This window comes from Centruroides sculpturatus, unplaced genomic scaffold, assembly GCF_000671375.1.
Source record: "Centruroides sculpturatus isolate CEXI.00-Female unplaced genomic scaffold, Cexi_2.0 scaffold252, whole genome shotgun sequence".
Classification (NCBI taxonomy): domain Eukaryota; kingdom Metazoa; phylum Arthropoda; class Arachnida; order Scorpiones; family Buthidae; genus Centruroides; species Centruroides sculpturatus.
The window spans coordinates 28745-48211 of NW_019384463.1; the positions used below are offsets into that span (position 1 = coordinate 28745).

The 19467-nt window shown below is 31.9% G+C and overlaps 2 protein-coding genes and 1 long non-coding RNA gene across 4 annotated transcripts; all 3 read left to right on the plus strand.

Annotated features, from left to right (window-relative positions):
- Positions 1–102: 102 nt before the first annotated feature.
- LOC111620954 lies at positions 103–18576 on the plus strand. Its single transcript, XR_002755984.1, has 3 exons — positions 103–693; positions 2105–2107; positions 18564–18576. It is a non-coding gene; the product is annotated as an uncharacterized LOC111620954 (long non-coding RNA).
- LOC111620953 (peroxiredoxin 1-like) lies at positions 7552–8442 on the plus strand. The gene has a single exon (XM_023362977.1). The coding sequence runs from the start codon at positions 7622–7624 to the stop codon at positions 8240–8242; it is 621 nt and encodes a 206-aa protein (XP_023218745.1). The 5' UTR covers positions 7552–7621; the 3' UTR covers positions 8243–8442.
- On the plus strand, positions 9194–16955 carry LOC111620950 (chromosome partition protein Smc-like). Of its 2 annotated transcripts, XM_023362975.1 has the most exons (12): positions 9207–9254; positions 9455–9526; positions 10025–10222; positions 11179–11283; positions 13298–13376; positions 13449–13563; positions 13666–13850; positions 13918–14049; positions 14108–14269; positions 14344–14502; positions 16094–16261; positions 16557–16955. In XM_023362975.1, the coding sequence occupies exons 5-12, from the start codon at positions 13350–13352 to the stop codon at positions 16743–16745; spliced, it is 1137 nt and encodes a 378-aa protein (XP_023218743.1). In that variant the 5' UTR covers positions 9207–9254; positions 9455–9526; positions 10025–10222; positions 11179–11283; positions 13298–13349; the 3' UTR covers positions 16746–16955. The 2 variants fall into 2 exon arrangements, with proteins under 2 accessions (XP_023218742.1, XP_023218743.1); XM_023362974.1 differs by lacking the exon at positions 10025–10222 and having other exon boundaries at positions 9194–9254.
- Positions 18577–19467: the final 891 nt, after the last annotated feature.

Here is a 19467-nt window from a genome sequence, read left to right on the forward strand (position 1 = left end):
TTATAATTAATGATTTAATTAATTCATTAAATAATGAAATTTATTCATTATTTAATGAATTTAGGCTTAATTGAAAGGCCTTTCAATTAAGCCTAAATTCGAGTGAGTGCTGCAGTGACAATTTAGGCTTAGTTGTTGTTACATAATTTTTTTTATTGAGTTATGATTATTTTTGGAACAAAATTCGAAATTATTAAGCTGAAATGATTTTTTGTTTTGCTCTTTCCGTCCTGTGGGCTTCTTTTATAGTAAGCCCATTACGGGTTGGACCAAAGCCTCAATAAAACGGGGCTTGACATATTTGAACAGATCACTCTGGAAAAATTCCCGGGGTTTTCGATTTGTTCGGATTCGGTTCCGGTCCCCCCACCAGAGCGGCAGGCTGCCGTCTTAAGTATTTATGGTACAATGTTTATGAATTCTAACATTAATATTGTATTTGTTTTTATATTGATGGATTTTTAATTTATTCGGGTTTTCTGAAATATATTCACGATTGTTTATTTCATAAAGCTGAACGATACTGAATAATAAACACCTCTAAGTATCTATTCGAGTAAATTATGTGTGAAGACGAAGTTGTAGCTGTTGTCGTAGACAATGGTTCTGGAATATGTAAAGCTGGATTCGCGGGTGATGATGCTCCCCGAGCTGTTTTTCCTTCAATAGTTGGACGACCACGTCATCAGGTAGGTTTATATTTGAATAACATATTTTCTAGTTTATGTTGAAAAAAGTTCAATGAAAGATGCTTTCAAAGTTTGAAAAATTATTATTAATTTTTTGATATCGAATTTTAAATTTAAATAATTTTTAATAGGCTAAATCTTGAACTTCAATATGTGTGATAACATTGTAATAAAGATACAGAAGTTCTCTGCTATCCGAAAGTAGAGCGTCCCTACGAAATGGCTAAAGCGAAGAACCAATTATCATAAATTTATATGGGAAAATTTTTTCAGCATTTCCAATCAAAAATTTAACCTACCAAATCAAATGTGTCCTAAGGACTCTGCATTTTAGGAAACATTTCTCTAATGGATGAGCATAATAAATAGATAAAGCACAGATGCTTGCAGACACGGTTCAAAGCTATGACGCTTAATTAATGCTGAGAGGCCGAACGTAGTACCGAGGAAAGAGCTTGAAGTTGCTTCTCTCTGCTAAGGATGCACACTGCCTCTTAAAGTCGTACTGGTAAACATGCCAGGTATGCACCGCCGGTACGTGTGAATTCGGCTTAAAACGTCTCGCTACAAAATAAAAGACAAACGCTAATTTTGCTTTTCGCCTTTTTCCGTAAAAGCAAAAATTTTCGGATCTCTTTTGATTAGCGTTTGTTTCTGGCAACGCAACACTTGGACGATCTGCCTTGGGGGAAGTCTTTCGGGAGGTCTTTTTAAGGAAAACCGGCCCCTATTTAGGTGTTACATACGCGGAGAAAACCCAGAAAACTCCACGCGTGAACCCACGACCAAACTCCCAGTGTTCAGGAAGAAGACCTCTTGGCCACTGGTGGGCCGCTTTTGATTAGTGAAAACAGTTACTAATGTAGGTCTTCATAAAAACGAAGTAACTAAATCGGAAAATACTTAAATAGAAATAATTAAAACCTGTTTATAATCTGAAAACCATAATTTCTGAAAGATATTGATAATATGAAATACTAAAACTAAAATAACATATTAATTAATTATTTTTATTGCTTCAAAAGAAACACAAATTTTACTTTTCCAGCATTATAGAATATTAACATAGGAAAAGTGTGTGATCGGTCAAATTTTCATCTCTCCTCATTGATTTTTTTTCCCATTTCTTGACGTTTTGACACTCCGGGCCCAAAAATGTAAAAAATACAGTGGTTTTTATAGATCTAATATCTTAATGCATTTGTTTTATTGATACTTATTAAATAGGCATACTGCGAATTTAGCCTTATGTTGTTAAATACATTTATCTTGCAGTTTTTTCTTCCGCAGTACGAAAAAGTTGTTATAATTATTGCCGAAAAAACCAGTATANAATTGAAAATATCAATTTGAAACTTTATTAAACTGTAAGTATATATAAACAATAAGTATGAAAGAAATGTCAAAAAGAGAAGTAAGTTTTAACAAAAATTAATATAATAAACAAACTGTCGTCCCATTTTGAAAACAAGGGAGAGTTAAAGTAAATTAGTTTTTGGAATTTAACGTCAATATACATATATATAAAATACAAATTAAGTATATTTCATAATTTATAATGTGAATTGTTTGGAGTGAATAGGAATTGATGTAATGATGTATATGGATGAAATAAGTATTATTATTAAAGTATGAGTGTTGTGTTCAACACATTTTTAAAATTATGTTTATATAAATTAATTGCACATATATGAATTATTTCAATTTTTTGACAAAGAATAACTTTTTTAAAAAATGCATAAAAATAATTGAAGAATTGGTGATCTCCATGTACACCGCTTTAATATACAGGTTAAACGTGATCAGGACCTGTGTTTGATCATCCGGATCAGTGCTGGTCCTTGCATGCACAGTGGATGTGCATTGTGAGCTGTGATGTTGCTAAATTAAACAGTGTGTCAAAGTAGGGTACCCATNTTTTATAGATCTAATATCTTAATGCATTTGTTTTATTGATACTTATTAAATAGGCATACTGCGAATTTAGCCTTATGTTGTTAAATACATTTATCTTGCAGTTTTTTCTTCCGCAGTACGAAAAAGTTGTTATAATTATTGCCGAAAAAACCAGTATAATGTATGATAGTATTACGGAGAGACGGTCGGATGGCCGAGTGGTCAAGGTGGCAACCTACCGCTCTGGTGGACCCGGGAGCGAATCCAGTCGGTTCAAGGAAACCCCAGGAAATTTTCTGGGGGGTGGTCCGTTCGGATATGTCGGGCCCCGTCCCTCACCACCCGGTCGCACCATTGTGGGCCTGGCCGAACCCATAATGGGCCTGCTATAAGAGGACTTCCCAGTGCCCACAGGGCGGAAAGAGTATAAAAAAAAAGTTTTACGGAGACAAAGTTTGATTGAGCTTAATGACGCACCTTTTAGCCTACGACAGGGATGACGAATACACTGCACGCGTGCCTAAAGTGGCACATCGGGAGAAATTATTTGGCACGTAAAATGTACGATTTCATTTACTTTTTACTTCTAAATTTCTGTTTTTCATTATGATTTTATATCCAGTCCAATATATCATCATACTTTTCTCAATCAGCTTACATTAATTCTAATTAAAACATATTCATTATATTTATTTAAAAAATTATCGAGATCTAAAACTTTGGCACGTAACATTTTGAAAAATAATTGCTTGTTATATGGCATGTAGACTCAAAAAGGTTTGTCATCCTTGGCCTAGGAGATAACTCTGCACTTATATGCTTTATGGTATGATGGGTAACAATCTACTATCGGGAGAGGCCAGTATTTTTTGAATATGTAACTCCATNCGGATTTTTCCTTATCCGGACTACCTTCATCCCCAATTAGTCCGGATAATCGAGGTTCTACTGTATATCTTACACAGCATTATTAATATGATTTTGGAGGTTGCAGGACGTATTAAATTACTGTATTCTAAAAAATGAAAAATAATTACCGGTATATCATTTGATTTCAAGATATTTTGTATATTTTAAAAATAATTCTATTCCGGGATCCCGGGGAAACAGTTCACTTTTATCCCGGAATTCCGGGATAAGCAAAAGACCGGGAAATGGGAAACTCTAATTAATAGTATGATTAATAATGTAAAAGTTATTTGTAAAATAAAGCCATCCGATAGCCGGGAAGGTTATGCAAATCCTTGCTGTATTTTCCTAAGTAAATAAATACTTCGTTAGGTTTTAATTAAACAATAAATTTTAATTACTGTTAGTAGTCGCTACTCGAAATATATTTGATCAAATAAACTTTTAATTAAACTACTTTGTTTTAAATAGTCGCGTGTTCATCTTAAAATAGAAGAATAAAANACAATAAATTTTAATTACTGTTAGTAGTCGCTACTCGAAATATATTTGATCAAATAAACTTTTAATTAAACTACTTTGTTTTAAATAGTCGCGTGCTCATCTTAAAATAGAAGAATAAAAATCAAAAAGGGCCACAGTGGCCAAGCAGTTTTCGTTCCCTGAACACTGGGAATTCGGTCGTGGGATCGCGCCTCGGTCGGACGGGCTGGCCACGTGGAGTTTTCCGGGTTTCTCCAAGTCTGTTATGCCTAAATAGGGCCATTTTTCCTTAAAAAGACACGGAAGACACGGAAGGCACCCTTCCTAGGCAGATCGTCCAAGTGTTGCGTTGCCATAACCAAACAAACAAAAAAAAAAATCAGAAGTGATAATTTAAGCATTTCTAATAGCTTAAATCTACTGGTAAAGAAATAAATTATTGCGTAAATAATATTAATCATAGAGAAATTATCTATCGTCTCCTGAGGATCCAAGTTCGAATTCGGATCGGTTAGTAAATGTAGTTCAAATTCAATTTATTGACGGTTGGATGGCCGGGCGATTAAGGCATCAGCTTACCGCTCTTGGGTACTCGGGATTAATCTGAGCAGTCATAATCCCAGGAAGATTTCTTGGGCGGTCCATTCCGGATTGGTCTTCCATTGTCGATCCGACCAAATCCGCGATGGGTATGGTGAAAGGTCTTCTTGGGGCCNGAATCCAGGTTGTTTTTTTAACCCGGGAAATCCCGCAAATTTCTTAAAAATTCACTTTTTCTCTTGTGTTAGGATTGAGGAAATTTTGCAAATAGAAAGTATAATTAACTCATAAACTGTTAGAATACATTTGTATTCATTTTAAACCTACTTACTAGTTTTTTAAATTTTTGTTCGTTATGGCATGTCACAAATGGTCAATAATCAATGTTATCCTATTTGTGGCAGGACTCTGAAAATTCTTTACTTGTCAGAACCTGTAATATCTGGAATAATTGTGCTTATGCCGTCTTAATTTCTAACCATGCTCAGTAGCTTCGATAACTGCATTATGCCAGGTTGTGCAAATTGGGCAAGGATACAAACGAGTGCAAAGTCTGTAAGTATGAAGTTTTTCTTCATAAACCTGATTATTAAAGCCAAACGAATTACCGAATTATCGTGCTATAAGCTGGATGCTGCTATTAAAGCAGCCGAGATAGACAAATCAAGAATACTAGAGAGCAAAAGAAGGCAATCTCGAAGGTATTCTCGAAAACGAACTAGAAATCTTTCAGGCTACAGGTGAAAAAAACACGATATCTGTCTTCTCTTAAATGCATTAATTAAACACGATTCCACTCACATCAATTGAATCGGAAAGGGCATTCTTGGTAGCGGGACTTTACTAAAATAAGAATTAGATCGAGTGATTGACCATCTTTGCTTTTTAAACTCTTATAAAAATTTACAATAATATTTTTTGTTATGTTTTATTTAAAAAACGAAAATTACCTTTTTTTAAGTTAGAAGTTTGATCTAAGTTCACTTTTTAAAATTTTCAACTCAATTCAAGGTACAGTAGAACCTCGATTATCCGGACTAATTGGGGATGAAGGTAGTCCGGATAAGGAAAAATCCGGATAATCGAAACATATACTTTAATTTGTCTTTTAATGATAATACAACACGTTTTCTTTTCGATGACATATCGGTAATATTAAAAATAAATACTTTATTAAAATCGTGACATTCTTATAATAAAATGCATATAAAAAATTATGAAATCGAACTCGAAGGTTATATATCTTTCAATAAAAAGAAAACATTCGACCTCACAGGGATTCGATCTAGCGGTCTTGTAGTGATTGCAGTGCCCCTGGTGGTAACATTTGTCTCTAGTTGATTCTAGCAACGAGCGAAGATAGGAAGTCGAAAGACCAGTTAATCTACCGACTCTGGCAACAGTCTCTTCGGAGGAGTGGATACGAAACCCACACCTGTCAACACGCATTTTGCGCATTCTTCCACCTCATTTGTAATAAGAATTTTTATGCTCTTTTACGATCATGTTGAACAAACGCTGATGCAAAGCGCGCAGGAACAGTTTATCCGCAAACGATTCTGTTATTTCAGTTTTTTTTTACCGTAACGTGCAAAATTCGCATTCGCTTTCCGATAACCTTAGATTTCTAAGCGCAAATCGGATGTAGCGTCGACACGAGTATGATTGCAATAAACGCATTGTGCAAACGTAGCAATGTCATCGTTTTGCATACATGAACGAAAAACTAGACGTAAAAAACGCATAAACTGGCAGGGGTGGGATTCGAACCCACACCTCCGAAGAGAGTGGTACCTTAAACTAGCGCCTTAGACCGCTCGGCACCCTACCGACTGCTTGCATTTTTACCAAACTCTTAACTGTGCTTGGTATGCTGACTGACTTTTCCAAAAGATATGGGACAGCTAAGTCCTCGTGTAGTCGCCAAGCGTTTGCCACAGAAATTGACTACGAGTAATTAATTCCTTGCGACTATATGGCCTCGACGTCGTTCTGCACTAAATTAATATTTGTAATAGTCGAGGTCGAGGTCGATTGCGTTCGCAAACACCGCCCGAAAAAGAAACGTGGTTTCCACCAGAAACGCCCCATCCATCGTTTTTTCTTCGGAAATTGTTATTCTTTAAGTCGTCAAATTCGTAATTCGATTTTTCAACGAATACATAGCCAAACTGAAAGTTATGTCTGGTCTTGTGTGACTACGTGTACTGTCCGGTATTGGATCGTGAATAACGCGCACAAAGGCAATCGAAACGCAGATTAGGATTGGGAGAATGCGAAAGAAAGTTTTAGTGAAAGACCGCTTGAATTTTCACGCGGAAAGTCGTCGTAGTCATGTGTAAAATCTAGCGTGAAGCCAAAGCAAGAAACGACGAAGGTTTTCATTGAAAACAAAACGATCGTATCCGTATTCACCCGTATCTAGTGTGTGGAATTTATCCGAATGAAAGTCGCAACGATTGCAGCGGCCGGTAGGGGTGGCCGACGGTCTAAGGCGCTGACCAGTCTTTTCGGAGTCGTGGTTTCGAATTCCGCTACTGTCACTGCGTTAAATGCTTTTGGATCTTTGCTCTCGACTTTGGAAGTGCCTAGATTTATTTTAGCGTACTGTACGTCTTTCGTTTTCTCTTTTAAAATCAAATTTCTTTTGCATATCAACACTTTAGTAACGAACGTTGTAGAAATGGAATCTAAATACTAGTTTAGTGAGTGTAAGCTGTTAAAGAAAGTGGTTTAGTTTAAAACTATTCTCTACGGAGGAGTTGTAACTAGTATTTAGTCTCATAAACGAGAAAAAGAGATAAAGACTCAAGCATTGTATTCCAGCATATCGAGTACTCTTAAATCGGGTTTAAAATGTATAAATTTTTGCAAGAAAAAATTATTAATATTGAAACTTTCGAAAATGAACTGGATTGGCTCCAGTATTTTGGCCTGTAAAAAATACTTTTAAATTTATATATTGATTAAAATTTAAATAAAAGATTTCATTTTACTGGTCCTCAGTTTTAATTGTTTTTAATAAAGTTTACGATTCTAATTGTTTTATCGTTGCTTGTGAATTAACAATAGATTAGTTTCGCTAAAAAATTTAATGAATTAAGATGAATAGAAAATCAAAATTTCAAACTAACATTGCCAAAGACGATTGCTCGAATAGAATCGAGTATCTTCTACCCAACCAGCAGGCTCCAGAGTTTTTGGGAATTGCCGTAATTAACGAAGAATTTAAGGAAATCAAATTATCTGATTACAGAGGAAAATATCTGATTCTTATTTTCTATCCTTTGGACTTTTCGTGCGTTTGTTCAACAGAATTAATGGCCTTCAGCGAAAGAATATGCGAATTCAGGCAATTCAATTGCGAAGTATTGGCCTGTTCCACCGATAATCGTTTCTGTCATCGAGCCTGGATAAACACCGAAAAGGAGAAAGGTGGATTGGGAAGAATATGTTTTCCGCTGTTGGCCGATAAAAGTTTTGAGATCTCTAGAGCCTTTAAGGTGTTGAACGAGGACGAAGGAGTCGCATCGAGAAGTCTGTTCATTATCGATAATAAAGGCAAAGTGAAACATTCCACCACCAATGACACTGCTATCGGAAGATCGGTAGACGAAACATTGAGAATGGTCCAGGCATTTCAACATAACGATAAATATGGCGAGTTGTGTCCTGTTGATTGGAAACCGGGAGGTGAAGGCAGTTCTCAACAAAAGAAAATGTAAATTTCAGAAATGATCACTTTACTATAATTTTTGGTTTCGAGAAAATAATTTAAAATTGATTTATTCACTGAAGAAATGGAATGGAATCATTTACACATGAAATCATTTTCATATTATTATATAAACATATAACAAAATTTGTCATGTAAACGTATTTTGACATCTAAATTTTTTTACGCAATACACAAATAAATCTTATTAAGTGAAAAACTGCTCATATTGATATCATTTCATTCGAAACGATGCGACTTTTCTGTATAGACGGCGAGATTGTTGGGATGGTTAAAGGGTTAGCGTACTGCTCTGCAATATCGGGAATCGAATCCGCGCGAGCAATTTTCAAGGAATTTTTTATGGACGATCATAATTATATATAGAGTGATGTGTCCCATCCCTCACCGCACCACCTGCATTATGGACTTGACTGAACTCACAATAGATATGGAAAAAGACACTCTTATTGCCCAAAGAATTAAAAACTAAATAAATAAACATAAAATTAAAGAATGTAGATTTCCATGAAATACAGACACCGCACTCTTCTCCCGATTCGGTCTCCTTGACACTTCGCGATAAACATGACCCGGGACTATTCACGTATAGCCCAATGTAATCCGCTAATCGAAAAAAACCGGGCTTGTGTATATACAGACCTATATGTATATCTATTTCGGATATTAGAGTATCAAATTAGGAACATGTTTATGAATTACTTAAATTATAAGTTCCTAACTGTTTATTAAAGATATAAAAACGTGTTTTCTTTTTAATTTGTATCACTAATAATAATTTTTTTCGATATAAATATCAACACAAATGTTTAAAAATTGTATATTATTTTATTTCCTGGTCTCTCTCAAAGTAATAATTAAGAATTTCACGTCAAATCTAAGTATTTAGCAATTGATTGGGAGGTCTGTTTCCGTTTGTTCCATATATTACGCTGTTACCTTGACAACAGAGATAGAAACATTTAGCTGAAAATTCATTTTATTAAACTCCAAAAATCCAGGTATTTTTGTGTATTTTTTACAATTAAGTTGATAATTTCAATTATTAATTTATAGTATAATATATAAATAATATTTTACATTTATACAATACTGACATATAGGATAATTATATAATTTACAGTATTGATGTATTATATATATATAAAATAATTTATATAATATAATATTGACTTAATGGAAATAAATATTTTATTAATAGTTAATTGTTAATGTCTGGAAAATATCCGAATTTGCCTGTAAAGAATATTTCTGAAAAGAATAATGAACCGCAGTAAGTAAATTACAGTTTATAAATAAACTGACATAAACTAGACATTAGTTTACTGTTTTCTAATTTATATTGTTTAATCAATGCCTCACGATATACTATGAATAATCAGTCTATAGCGTAATGCATTTTCAATCTAACGTTAAGAACAAATGAATAAAATGCAGGTAAAAAATAGTTAAATGAATATTTTATTACTGTAATTTCATACCTTTATTTAGTCTTCTTGGAAGGACGGCAAAGGTTATTCTTTAGTATTCTCTTAATTATAATACTAGACATCAATTATTACTCGATACTTAAAGCTAATTAATGTTTAATATACACAAACCTACTTTAATGCTTACTGGTTATACGTAGCAGCATAATAATATAATATAAACTTATATAATTTATACATAATAACACTAAATTTAAAAAAAATTACTTTTTATCATTATACAAATATATTTATTGTCTGATTCTAATAACTGAATCCATTTTTTTTCTTCTATTATACAGGGGCGCCGACAGGGAGGCAAGTTAGGGCGATTATTCATTTGGATTTGGTCGCTAGCATTTAAACAAGAAGTATTTCTCTAGAAACAAATAATCGACATACAGATATATTATTAAAAAGTGTATCTCAACTTGGAAAAATTCCTGACGGCGCCCATGTTAAATAGTATTTATACCTTATGCAGGTTATTTTTAAAAATTGTATGTATAATCTATACTATTATAATAAGTTATACTCACGTCTATACTATTATAATAAGTTATAATTAGTATAAGTTATACTCACGTCTATTAGTATCACTGCACGTTATAATAGTATTATAGATCTATTTAAAATATAATAATAACTGTATTAATATACAGGATGTAAGGAAACTCCGTGCCAATATTTTAGAAATAGATTCTAGGATAAAAATAAAGTTAAAATCCTATAAAAGATTGTTTTCCAAATTTCGTTTCGTTTTCAAAATCTGGCCTGCCAAAAGAGTACTTTTCGAATTTCCGGTTAAAGTATCGGCACCGGAGTTGTCTACCTTTTAAAGTAATGTACTTTTTACACTCCTGTCAAGCAATTGAGATAAGGAAATGTTACCCAAGTAGGCCTTGCTTAAACAAAGCCTTATGATTTTGCAGTATCCATTCGCTCTTCAGTAAATAAAGTTGGAAAGCAAGAGCAGCTCAATGTAAATTTACTTTGAATAACATTTCGATATTTACATAGTTTACAAGGCTTGACATTCACTTCACGTGACAGTAGGTAAAGCTCATTAGTCGTATTAAAAAATTCAATATTTAAAATGAAGCTTCAGTTTGTAGGGATTTGTAACACAGAAGTGAAAAAGCAGCTGTACTTTTTTGACAGGAGGATTAAAATTAATTTTCTATATGATTTTTTTTGGCTGGTCATGAAATTTGAGAAACATTTATAGAAGATTATAAGCTTAATTTTTACCGTGAAATCTAGCTCTAAAATATTGGCACGGAGTTTCGTTACATCCTGTACATAAAAAAATTATAATTAGTGATATTATAAACAATTATATTAAAAAGTATTTAAATTTGTAATGAAAAAATTATCGTTTAGTTATCTTCTAACAATTATTATTTGTTTTTTACTTGTCATTGTCATAAATTAAAAATTAAAAATTTATTTTTAGATATTCTTGTAGTCCTAATGTCGACTATTTATTAGCTCTTCAATCTCAGTACATTAACAACTTGCAAAAACAAGTCTATTATTTGGAATCTGAACTGAAATATTTATATCCTTTAAATATTATCATATTTATTTTACTGTATAATTTTTAAAATAATTAATTCTTTTTGTTTTCTTATCTTAATTACAGGAAATTGTTACAATTTTCCTAACTTAATATGAATTTTTCAATATTATTTTCATACTTTATATACAGGATGATTATAATTAAAGTTCCACTTTGAAATGGCCATAAAATGAAAACTACTGGACAGAATGTTATCAAACTTGGTAATAGTGTACAGGACGTCGTGGGATTTTATTTCCCGCGAAAAACATAGTTCAGAAACTCGCCACCAATGGCGCTGTTTGCAATATTGTTAAACGAAATAAGACATGCAGACATCGTTGAAAATGTTTTTAATCGGTTTTAAAACGCGTTACAGAGTATGTTCAATGTGGCTTCCACCATCGCATTACTGTGTTCTCAACAGTAGCTCTTAGCACATCACTTTCTTCCTGCCATAAGCCATTGTAATTTTACGTAACCCCGCAAACAGTTTCGTTTTAAAACCGATTAAAAACATTTTCAACGATGTCTGCATGCCTTATTTCTTTTAACAATATTGCAGACAGCGCCATTTCTCGTTGGTGGTGCGTCTTTGAACTTTTTTTCGCGAGAAATAAAATCCCACGACGTCATGTACACTATTACCAAGTTTGATAACATTCTGTCCAGTAGTTTTCATTTTATGGCCATTTCAAAGTGGAACTTTAATTATAATCACCCCGTATTATTAGTAGAGCATTAAAATATATAATTATAAATTTTTATTATGACTATATATAAGTAAGTTATTAATACATAGAGTAATGGAATATTCCATCGTACAAGATATCGAAGACATTCAAAAAAGAATAAACAGAAATTGGTACAAAATAACTTTAAACTATCCATTAATCAACGATTATATGCTAACAAATCTTGCATTTAATGTTAAAAAATTCTTTATGCAACTAAGATTTAATCAAAACGGAATAATGTTAGGAAATAAATACATAGAATATGCACAATGCAAATGCCCAAATTGTGGTATACCATTATAAAAAATACACATTTTTAGTATATGTAACAATGAAAATGATAATGCTGAAAATTCTGAAATTAAGCAAATAGTCAACTGTACGAACGAGATAGATATGTATAAAATATTGGACAGAGCGAATGTTAATACTATCTTTAATCTTTATAATTATATGAGGGAAATTTTCAAAAAATAAACGGTTAATCAAGAACCTAAACTAAAATATATGTTAGATACAAAGAAAAAATTTATATGTAAAGAAGTTATTGATTGTAAAGTTGTATTAATTTATGTTTAAATAGCACTCTGTAACAGGCGTTAAAATAAATGATGATGATATATGAGTTTGTAAGGCTATACAGTAAACACTATTTATTTTAGATAATTATAATGATATGTATTGTAATATGTATTATGCATATAATATATATATATATGTATTATGATATTATTTATGTTATTGAAATTACATATTAATGAAATGTTCACCTTGTTATTCAGTTTTAATTTATTTAATAGAATAGAATGTATCGGTAACAGGTTGAAAAAATTTATTTAAAACTTTGAAAATTAAAATTACTATAATTATAGTTTTTTTAATAGTATCTTCCATACAAAATAAAATTGTAGTAGATCTAATCGAAATTTGAAGGCTAAAATTTTTGTGTGTTTACCACACAAAACACACAGATAACAACACTTCTTGTTTTGATATTTTCACCCTCGACTTATTTATAATTGATTAAAGTCTTCTTATTGAGCTACAATTTTCAAATTGTAGACCTATAAACTACCACTTGTCTGTCCTTCCTTAATCTTTGTTGCTCCATATGAATCTTTTTCAATTTAGCTATTTTGTAGTTATACTCAAAATAGCACAGTATGACATTAATTAAACTGGTCTGTAATTAAATTTGAACATATTTAAACAATGCAAATGATTCTAATAAAAACTTTAATATCAATTTATATAAATTATCCTTAATTTAAATATAATAAAACTTATATCAAGGAATCAGGAAAATGTCATCCTGGATTAATAACAGAAATGGAAAAGGTGATAGACAAATTGATGGTATGTTGGATTTAAAATTAATTTTTGCTTTAAAATAAATTTTTATTAAAGAATTTAATAATTTTAATACAGGAGACAGAAAAAACAAACCGTTGCCTTCAAGATGAAGTAGATTGTCGTCAATTGATAATTACTAAACTCAAGAACGAGAAAAGTATGATAAAAAATGAAATGAAGATTGCAGAAGGTTGATATTCGTAATTATAAATCATAAATATGTTCTAAAATATACTCTTATCTCAGTATAACGTATGATTATTTAAATAAAGAATATTCTTTACTTATTTAGAAAACCACATGAGTGAAAAAACAACATGGATTGGAGAAATTGTTGAACTTCGTAAAGTAAATAACCAATTAAAAGATACTATAGATGAATTAGAACAGAGTTTAAACAGCTTCAAAATACGTGAAAGTGCGACCAATAAGAAGTTATTAGAAAAAGAAGCATCAATTAAACAATTGACAGAAGAGGTATTATCGAATCTAAATTTAAATTAAATTTAAACTAATAAAATAGTTCATGAAATATTAAATTCAGTTGTCAACAACTAGAGATATGATCGAAGAATTAGAACAAAATATAAAAATTCAACAAGAACAGTTTTATAAAGGGAAATTCAAAACAGAAAAGACAGATAGTAAAATTGCGGATAACACAATTAAATTAAAGGTATGTTGATTTCTATTTAATTATCGTCATTTGTATATCTTATTTATGAAAATTGTAGAAGGAAATTCAACGATTGCAATTAAAACTTATGCAAGTTGAACAAGAATTAGAAAACGAAAAAGTGCTAAATGAAAAGTTAATTGAAATTAGAGATAATTCAGTTTCAGCCCAGTTAGAACTGGAATCTGAATTGATTGATTTTAAAAGTAAACTAGAAAAGGTATGCTTTATTAATTAACTATTATTATTCAAGTTATAATTAGCCATTCATTCAATAATAAACATTTTTATAAGGAAGAACACGAAAGAGCTCGAGTTGAAGATTTGCACGAAGATTTATTGAAAGAGTTGGCTGAAATAAAAGCTTACGATATCCAGCAGAAAGCTTTGATAGAACGGCAAAAAAGAGCAATGGAAACGAATAAAGAACAACAAGAGGATCTCGAAACAAAAGTAAATTTCAAAATTATATCTATATTTATTTAAACTTCCAATTTAAGTAGGAATACACATTGTCGTTCATTTAAAATTATTAAATTTAAATTGAAGTCATTCATTACTTTTTACAAACAAATTTTTATTAGAATTATATTAACGAAGTTTTATTCAAATTATTTTATTATAATAGAAGTGTCATTGATACATGTATTACAAAGTATTATCTTATCTGCTACTATAGATGTTGAATGCGATTTGTTTTAGATTTGGAGGAGATAAAAATCTTATTAATACAGTTTCTACTTTATGTACCTAGGTTCTAAAAACATATAATATTTTAATTTTTAATTAAATGTTTTACTTATACTTGAAGTACAGAAAAATGAATTTTATTATTTACCAAACAAGATTACTCAGATAAATTAATTAATATATAAAATTGCTTGTCTTGACTGACTGATTCATTCACTCACTGAGTCATCATCGCCTAGAGCAAACCGCTGAACCTAGAGGTTAAATTTGGTACACAGTGGTACGCGCACTAAGAAGGGATTTATCGAAATTCCCCCGCGGAGGGAGAGGGAGAGGATTAAAGCCTGGTACCCACATGCGGCAACGGACGACGGAAACGGTCGACAGAACGGCAAAATGACGTCACTTTTGCCGTCGACGTCGACGGAATACGAAGTTGAAAATTTTCAACTTTTGCCGCGACGGAAAGCGGCACGGCAAAAATTAGACCAATAGGAGGACCGTTTAGCGATGTCGTCATAAAGATCACGTGGGACGATAGCGTTCAAACTATGGCGGTCGGCAAGCTAAAAAGCTTTATTTATACACTAATACGCTAATATATTTCATTTATACGCTGTATTACTATCCGATTTAAATATTAATGTCAAATAGACTTACTGCGTAAAGTATTGGGAATGGAGTAAGCGTAATTCGGCGACGAAAGTATTCGATATTCCTAACTTTCGACGATTTAGAATATTTTTCCTATCCAAATTATTCGTTTTTGAGATTTTTTTTATTTGCGATGAATCGAAGGCNCCGTGCCGATTTTTTGAAACACGGACCGATGCATTTGCGGCCGAGTACGTAAGGAAAGGCGGCGTTTTATCTCCGGCGAGGCGTTAGCTTAGCCGCTTACTACGCATTTGGCCTCGCATGCTGCGGGCCGGCGTTCTTTTCCCCGCACACCTCGGTGTGTCTTACGCTTTCACAGCAGTGTCGTGCCAGGCTTCCCGTGGAGGCTTGAATTGGCCGACGTGTTACTATAACAGGTCTGTTGCTTACGTGAACCGCCTCTGTCTCGATGCGGCTCCGAATAAGAGACGGGAATCCAGTTTCTCGTCGGCAGGTCGCTCGAAATCTGTTAGCCGACCAAATCAGAAACCTCGACGGCCGCTGTTCTCTCTCTGTATAGTCGAAGCAAACCTGGCATAGTGTCCCCGGCGGCCGGTGTACGTAGCCGGACCGACCGGGGACTGATTGTAGACAAGAAGCAAACCTAGTTCGTTCGGGCTCGCTCGGATCCGCTTCGGACCTTGCGAGCCCGTTAGCGAGGGAGTAAATTTTTTTTATTAATGTTATATTTTAAAAGCTTTCAGAAGAATACCTACAAAAATTAGAACAAGAGCAAAAAGTAAATGAGCTTCAAAATAAAATAGACTCATACACCAGGAAAATAAAAGAATGTTTAGAAGAGAATTCAATTTTTCAGCGTGATAATATTTTATTGAATGACAAAATACTGTTTTTAGAAGAAAAAGTGAGTATATATTATATTTAAAGTATGTTTTAATGACTATTTCTCTTAATATTTGTTAAAATATAATATATTGATTCAGATAGATAAGAGTTTATTTTTTTAATTTATAAATACATTTTTTAAAATGAATAATTCCATTTCAACATTAAAATGACTATCGTATACAAAATCTATATTCAAATTGAAACAAAATAAAAAGTAAATTATTTATTTAAATGTTGCTGTAATAATTAAAAAAGTTTTATAATTATTTATTTAATCAAGTATAACTCTTAAAAAAGTATTTTCATTTTAGATGAAATTGAAGGAAGAAGAAATAGAAAAAATGAAACAACAAATTCTAGAAATGAAACAATCAGTAGATTTAGTTTTAAAGCAAAATGAAGCTGCCGTACAAATACAAGATTGTCGTTGGCACCATATATTACAATTAGCTAATGGGATTCAACAATTGAGTAAAGATGCCATGTGTGAAAAATGTTAAATTATAATTATTGTTCCAAAATAAAATCTTGAATTTTTATGCGAAATGTCAAATATTAATATAAATTAATCCATTTTTATTAAATTAATTTATATTATTGATTTGCCACTTCTCTGTTTTATATTTTATAGAAGCATTAGCAATAATTCTATCTCTATATTAATTATACACAAAGATTTATTGCAAAAGTATAATTATGCATAATTATACATCAGGAAATTTTATGTCTAATGATAATTTATTCCATTTGAATGATTAAATGTATATAAATAATTATTTTAAATTTAAATTATTTAATATCTGACTACTTTAATTTTATATTTTATTTTCATTTACAACTATTAATTAATATAGAATATATAAAAGTATGAAAAAATTTCAATAAATAGTAGAAATTCTAAATATAGAAACTAACAATATTGTCAAAGTACTATTGAATTGTAGAATAATTTAAAATTTCATATTCTTCTTCTATGAGAAAATCTATAACTTGGTATTTCAGTAGATTTGTAACCACAAAAATCTACTAAAGTTTAAATTTATTTTAAAATATATATTTACATATAGAATAGAAATCATGGAAGATTGTACAAATGTATTATTAGAAATGCGATGAAAAAACTATTCAATTGAAAATTCTGAAAAATAAAATAATTTTATTTAATTAGAAGAACTGATTGTATTATATATATATTTATAACTTATTTCTTCCTTCTTCAACATAATAAATAACAAATATTTAAAAAGTTTGTAAATAATGTTTATTTTCATTATTATTTTAAAAGTAAATTTATTTAATGGTCTTCACTTATTATTAAAAGGAAATCTAATTTCTGTTTCATAACAACACTTCCAACTCTTAAATATCTATTTTGATGTAAGTGCATGGGCATAACCTAACATACATTTAAATTACAATAAATAAATATTTTGATATAATGGATATCGAAGCGAAAGATAGATGAATTTGTGATCAAAAGAGACCTTGACTGGATAGAGTTATCGTAAGGGAGTCACCAGAATTTTGACAAAGCGGTGGTAATGGAGACACAACCTCACGATTCGATTTGTCCCTTATTTGTTTCCGGACGAAATTAGAGCCCTTCTCGGACTGCGAGAAAAAATAAACGTCTACATTTAATTCGATCCGAATCGGAAATGTTCATTGATTTTAGGATCCTCATTGTCTTAAATCGGATACTGTTTGTATAAACTTTCTCTGGCAGTTATTTGAAATAAAGTTCGGCGTTACTCACAAATTCGACAGATTGTAAACAATTCAATAAAATTTATATTCTTTGGTAAAGTTATTAGAATTAGGGTATTAAGATGAGGTCTTAATCACCCTCAGAACCTCACAATTTCCTTTGAAGATTGGTCGTACAGTACATCTTTCCTGTAATCCCTAAGACACTGTTGACAGAGTAGGTATACAGATCTAGCATCACAACATAGACCCAGTGTCTCTTCATTCTTTCTACTGCAATATAGTGATGAATGGCAGCTAGTATCTCCCAACGTGGGGCCCACGCAACACAGGGAGCAATTCGAAAATGGACTTGTCTAGAGTTTAAGTGAACCGTATAGCCGCTGTATATGTTAGGGGAGCATAAGAATTTTAGAAAGGCTTAGGTGGAGCATAGCACAAAAAAGGTTGGGAAACACCACTCTATATGGTTTGGTTTGTTTATAGCAATGAAACACATGGTAATCTGCAAAACCCATTGGCAAGGCGTGAACCAGCAACAAAATACCAGTGTTTAGTGATTTTATTGGCTTTGCCACTGGTAGGCCCCTTCTATATCAGAAGAAATCAAGTGGTTGGTATGGAATGGGTGCATTCTGAAAAAGTGCATATGGATGCATTTCAGAAAGAGAAAATTTATCATTAGATCTTCATAAATCATCCATTGGTGAGACTCTAGATACTTCATCTTTTCCAAGATGAGAGTTACAGTTATGTACTTTTCTTTTATAATGGCAGAATGACCATTTGTACCCAAGCAATATGATTGGAAATTATAACATTAAGTATGCCCAATTTTAACAATCACGTGAACTAGATTTTTGTTACTGAGCAGTCAGAAAGACGCGCGGCGCGATCTCGCACGGCCCGATTTTGGGGGGAGCTATATCTTGTGAAGGGTCGCCCGTAGGGGTGTGGTTCATTAGACATTTATTGATCACAGAGGGTCAACCGATAGGGGAATCCCCCTACCGGTTGACCCTCCTTTTAAAATTAAAAATTTTAAATCCAATACTCAAAACTAATTTCATTGTTTTTAACTCATGTAACGTTTTCATTTAGTTCGAGTTCAAATCCTGATAGTTGTTACTGTTCTGTAAAAAGCTGTATTTATAAAACTTGAAAATAAAATCTTTATAGTTCTAAATGGAACTGTTCCTATCTTGGCGCTTTATATCAGTATTCCGCAACTTTTTTCTACTTGTGGCACACCCATGACTCAACACAGCATACCAAAATGTTATTCCCTCAAAAACGTATACCGGTACTATTAATAGAATTATATAATGCCACTAACCTAATAATAATAGGTTAGTGGCATTACATAATAATAATAATATTATTATTATTAAACAGACATCAACATCTGTGAGCAAATTTATTTNACTTCCGAGCCGGTATCACACTTTGATCTGGTTACTACCATAATAATTATCTCCACAGAATGTGGGTGTGGTCACTCCTAGCTTCATTTCT

Excerpts from the sequence above, each read along its gene's own strand:
- LOC111620953 (XM_023362977.1), top strand. The coding sequence starts at position 7,622 with ATGAATAGAAAATCAAAATTTCAAACTAACATTGCCAAAGACGATTGC.
- LOC111620950 (XM_023362974.1), top strand. The coding sequence starts at position 9,465 with ATGTCTGGAAAATATCCGAATTTGCCTGTAAAGAATATTTCTGAAAAG. Across the intron at positions 13,851-13,917 it reads TTAAACAATTGACAGAAGAG|TTGTCAACAACTAGAGATAT; the intron begins GTATTATCGAAT and ends TATTAAATTCAG. Across the intron at positions 14,050-14,107 it reads ATAACACAATTAAATTAAAG|AAGGAAATTCAACGATTGCA; the intron begins GTATGTTGATTT and ends TGAAAATTGTAG.